General features: G+C 39.1%; 1 protein-coding gene across 5 annotated transcripts in view; it reads right to left on the bottom strand.

The window, feature by feature from the left end:
* Positions 1-140: 140 nt before the first annotated feature.
* The window catches only part of pacs2 (phosphofurin acidic cluster sorting protein 2), a 31,256-nt gene continuing 26,396 nt past the window's right edge, over positions 141-5,000 (bottom strand). For 3 of the 5 annotated variants that reach the window (XM_060871540.1, XM_060871539.1, XM_060871542.1), the window contains 6 exons: positions 3,935-3,977; positions 3,764-3,806; positions 3,155-3,281; positions 2,817-3,037; positions 2,560-2,673; positions 141-2,047 (listed from right to left, as the gene is read on the bottom strand). In XM_060871540.1, the coding sequence (XP_060727523.1) occupies positions 1,929-2,047; positions 2,560-2,673; positions 2,817-3,037; positions 3,155-3,281; positions 3,764-3,806; positions 3,935-3,977 (667 nt within the window). In that variant the 3' untranslated portion in view covers positions 141-1,928. The remainder of the gene's footprint in view (positions 2,048-2,559; positions 2,674-2,816; positions 3,038-3,154; positions 3,282-3,763; positions 3,807-3,934; positions 3,978-5,000) is intronic. The other 2 variants (XM_060871541.1, XM_060871543.1) reach the window with 1 other exon arrangement.

Here is a 5,000-nt window from a genome sequence, read left to right as displayed (position 1 = left end):
GTGTGTGTGCATGAGTGTGTGTGAGTGTGTATGTGTGTGTGTGTGCGTGTGTATGTGTGTGAGTGAGTGTGTGTGTGAGTGTGTGTGAGTGAGTGTGTGTGTGAGTGTGTGAGAAGAAGTAACAGTGCAGCAGAAGCGAGTCATTGTAGTGTGTGTAGTTTATTACTTTCACTTCACTTAACACAGTGGTAGTATTTTAAACTTAACAAATATTCATCAGATAATGTCCCATATCTCCGTCCTGCTGTAGACACTTAACACCCATCTTTATGGGACATTTATGAGGTGAAAATAAAAATACAAAAACAAAAGTCTTGCAGAGCCACAGCACCACACACACACACACACACACACACACACACACACACACACATGTTTCCTCATCTTAGTTTATTCAGACATTTGGTACAACGCTGCTTCCTTATTGGTGGAGTTAAAACATGGCGATGTTGTAATTAGATAAATGAGTTAATATCCTGACTAACCATAAGAGTGCATTCATTTTTCACTTACAAGTTTGTTTTAAACGCTGTCTCTGAGTATATATACTAATATGAATCACACACTTTCAGGAGCATCGACCCTCAGACGTCTCGACACACACCAACATTACACATTTCTAACAGGGTCTAATGATTTCTAATGCGTTTCTGGATTATAAGAATGTGCTGGTCCTAATGGTTCCTGATTTTCTTCTGGTGGCCGTCTGCTCATTAAGGTTATGTCTGTTGTCACTGGGGTCCTGGTGGTGTTTAAGAATAAAATAACCTTATAATGTTTTGTGATGTAAAGGATCCTAATGTTTCTTTTCAGCATGCATTGTATCTCTACACTGCTCATTTAAATAAAATACGTTTTGAATCTTAACAAACTTGTTAATAACTTCATAATATAAGAGAACAGAGATACTGACAGTGATGATGCTCTTCATATGTACTTTATAAGGGGTTTATAAATGTGCTACAAGGCACGATCTCTAAAGCGTTTGTTTGAGAACTGTTTACTCGCACAATTCTAAACCATCATTAATAAATACACACAATCTGTAACAAACACTTCTGATAAAAACAATACATAATATTAAACTGAACATTTTTCACTAGTGTCCAAGTATTATGGCCTTAACACGAACAGGCATGTAATTACCTAAAAGCTAAGAACTGCTCTTAACTAAACACAAAAAGTGCTTTAACCTCTCAAACGCTCACACACTCGCATGCACACACACACACACACACTCGCACGCACACACTCGCACTCACACATGCACACACACACACACACTCGCACGCACACACTCGCACTCACACATGCACACACACTCGCACACACACTCGCACACACACTCGCACTCGGACACACACACACACACACAAAAACAGTGGACAAGAGCAAACATTATGAGAAAACGTAGCAAACTGTCATTTAAACTCATAGTTAAAAAATGTCAGAACTGAGATCAATTCATTTAAATGGATTGTTTTGAATAGAAAGAATGAAAAGTGAGTCATATCAATCAAATTAATCAAATATCACAAAGCATGATTCACTTAAATGAGCTGAATCATGAAATCATAAGTAAAAAGTTCAATTCACATACATGAGCAATTCAAATGAATCAAATCAGGAGTGAAAAGTGAGTCATTATTCTATTACAGGAGTAAAGCCTGATGTTTAGCAGTCAATCAAACAGAACAAAACAAGTCGAGACGTGTTCAGTTAAATAAAACAGAGTGATGCTGCTCTTGTACCTCCATCACGGATCACACCATAACATATTCTGGAACATTCCACACTGGGACAGGTGTCAGTTAGCTGGTTAATCAACCCACATGTTCAACTGATCAGTTCATTAGTCTTCAGTTAAACTAAAACACAGGAGAGTTTAAAGGCTGGAGTGAGGCAGGGGCAAGAAGGAGGGTTAAAGTTCAGAAGGGTCCTTTGGAGTGTCCAAAGATGGCGAGGGGGAAGTGCTTAACATGAGATGACCATTGAGCAGCGAGCTGGAAGAACTTTACATCGCTCCACTCCACACCATCTACAGACACTGTCAAACACACATTCTTAAATTAACACAAAAAGGGCTTTTACATTGCTTTAATTTCAAAGAGAGATTAATTATCTATAAACAAAGATATCAAATAATACTAAGACTCTTATTCTCTTCTCTTGTGACGTAAGAGTGTCAAATCTGCAATCTTGAATCAAATGAATCAAAAAGTTCGATTTGTTTAAATGGTTAGTTATAAGAATCAATTCACTAAAGAGAGTCACAATCGTGAGGCAACTGAATCAAATCTCACACAATTCAATGATCTTAAAGAGCTAGTTCAGATGAATCAACGTAAAAAAAATAATTGGTACAGATGAATCAGATCAGCAGAGTTCAATTCATTGAAGTATTAATGAGTTATCTGTGAATATGTTCTGCTCCTCTGTGCTAACTGATGCGTTTACTAATCGACTAAATGTGACACTGCTGCTGACTGAAGATGAATATTGATGAAGAGTTTGAGTGAATGCACTGATTGGTTGTTTAATGAGTTTATTATTAATTACCTTTCAGCATGGTCTGCTGGTGTTTGGCAGTGCAGATCAATCGGCTGATTCCTTCAATCACCTGACTCTTTGACTCAACATCTTTATCTTTTGTTTTCTTTGGCAGAAACATCACTAATGTGCGTGCACACACACACACACACACACACACACACACACACACACACACACACACACACACACACAAAACTGTGTTACAAATCAGCCTTTAACAACTATTATTTTTATTAAAATGATTATCCTCATAACATTTACACCTTTCTTGTTTTTCTCCTTGGTGACAACAGTCATTGACATTGTTGACCCCACCTCTGCTCCACCCAGTGGGAGGCGGCTAACCTGCAGTGAGCGGAAAGTGCACTTAAGCGTGTTTTTGGAGACTGAATCTTTTTTCTCCACATCTCTCTTCTTTTCTGACGGTGCGACCCAGTAATCCACCTGCAGCCCCATCAGCTCCCCCTGTCCACTCCCGGGGGAACTGCAGCCACAAAAAGAAAGACAGAAAATGACACGAAACAGACAGAGAGAAAGAGAAAAGAAGAGCAAAAGAGAGAGAGAGAGAGAGAGAGAGAGAGAGCAGTGTTTGTGTGTATACCTGCAGAGGGACGAGTGAATAGAAGGAGAGGACGGAGGAGTGGGAGAAACTTCTTTCAAAGCTGGAGAGATCTGCGGAGGAGTAGAGGAGAGCAGAGATGCTAATGGAGCTGCATCATCTGAGTCACCTTAAAGGGAGAGACAGTGGAAGAAAGAACAACAGAGAGAGAGAGAGAGAGAGAGAGAGAGAGAGAGAGAGAGAAACAGACAGAACAGATGCTCTTGAAGTACAGATATAAGAATACATCATTTTTACTGATGTGTACAGGGACGTTATGAAGCAGCAAACAGAATGGACATTAATTATTAATCAAAAGGTTATTTTCTTGATGTGTCTCTGAGACACTGATGTAACTCAGTCATGATAAACTGAACTGTGGCACATAGCTCCGGATGCAGTAGCTTTGGGAGACCACAAGAGGGAGACAGCAGTTCATCTTCATCCTCTGACAGCTAATACAGCTATGTGTGGATTTGAGGATCACTGAGCTGCCAGCATTTACACAATATTACTGATAAAAATCCAGACATTATAGATATATGATGTGAAATGGGCATTGATGCCAAGCCTGCACTGTGTGTGTGTGTGTGTGTGTGGAGAGAGACAGACCTGATACAGCAGAGCTCTGTTCCACCAGCCCCACCTTCACCATCTACACACAGAGCAATAAAATCATTATATCCAAATAATCTCATGATTACCCCATAGTGCTGTGGTGATGATGTGTGTGTGCGTGTGCATGCTCGTGTGTGTGTGTGTATATGTGTGTGTGAAACTTACACCTATAAAGGGGATGAATTTCTGACACGAGTCTTCGTCTGGACTGGAGGGAATTGAGATACAGAGAGAGAAGTGAGCGAGTGCTGGGATAAAGAGCAAGACATCATTTTTTAAACACGCCCTCGTTCACGGTCCCTCGTCTCTCCCAAGTCAATGTGGGTGGAGCTTCTCCATTAACAAACATCATCATTAGTTTTTGTTTTAATTTATTCAGCATGACAAAGTGCTTTATCCTTCTGGTTTTATTTGTAGAAAATAGCTAAGCCACTCACTGTAGTTAATGTGAACTCAGTGCTAATTAGTCTGAGGAATAAAAACCTGAAAAATAAATGATTTTAAATGTTAAAAAACAGCTTTACATAGGAAACAGTGTCCAAGTGCTGCAAAGCATTCTGGGTAAGATTCACTCCAAGTGATGTTAATTTGACCCAAGCTCAGGGAAGTGAACAAGGGGAAGTGTTCAAACAGGACTGGAACACAAGAGAAGAACTGAAAACACACTTGACAAATTGATCACTGAGGCACAGATTCATTTTTAATTCTAACTGACTCAAACTGATTCACTTTGATTCACTTTGATTCAGTTTAGATGTCATGGGCCTGATTAAATGTAGAAGAGCAATCAGGATCACACGACAGACTCCAGTCTAATTAGCAGCCTCCTTTATAGCACAAAAAGTCAAAACAACCACACAGTCTTGGGGAAGAAACCTTTTTAAATATAATTAAAGTATTTTTTTTCAAGGGTGCCAATAATTCTGATATACACTTTTCTAGAGAGAATATGCTACTGAGAAACTGTACAATAACGATGCTGTTAGAAGAATGTTCTTTACAGGAAATCTGTGTGTGGAATTTAGATTTTCGTGTCATTTAAATTCTGTTTAGTTTTAAATCACCTGCTGGAAAGAAGGAAAGAGAAGGGAGGAAGAACCGCAGGAAGGAAGGAAGGAAAAAGAAAGAATTTAGAAAGTGAGGAAAGAAAATAAACAGAAAGGAAATTAAAAGTGAATTATGTTTTGCTAAAAGTGGAAGAAATAGAGAGCCTGAGCGATGGAGTGATGGA

This window comes from Tachysurus vachellii, chromosome 6, assembly GCF_030014155.1.
Source record: "Tachysurus vachellii isolate PV-2020 chromosome 6, HZAU_Pvac_v1, whole genome shotgun sequence".
NCBI classification, from domain to species: Eukaryota; Metazoa; Chordata; class Actinopteri; order Siluriformes; family Bagridae; genus Tachysurus; species Tachysurus vachellii.
Note: the sequence above shows the minus strand (reverse complement) of the source record. Positions and strands in the feature narration are given on the sequence as shown.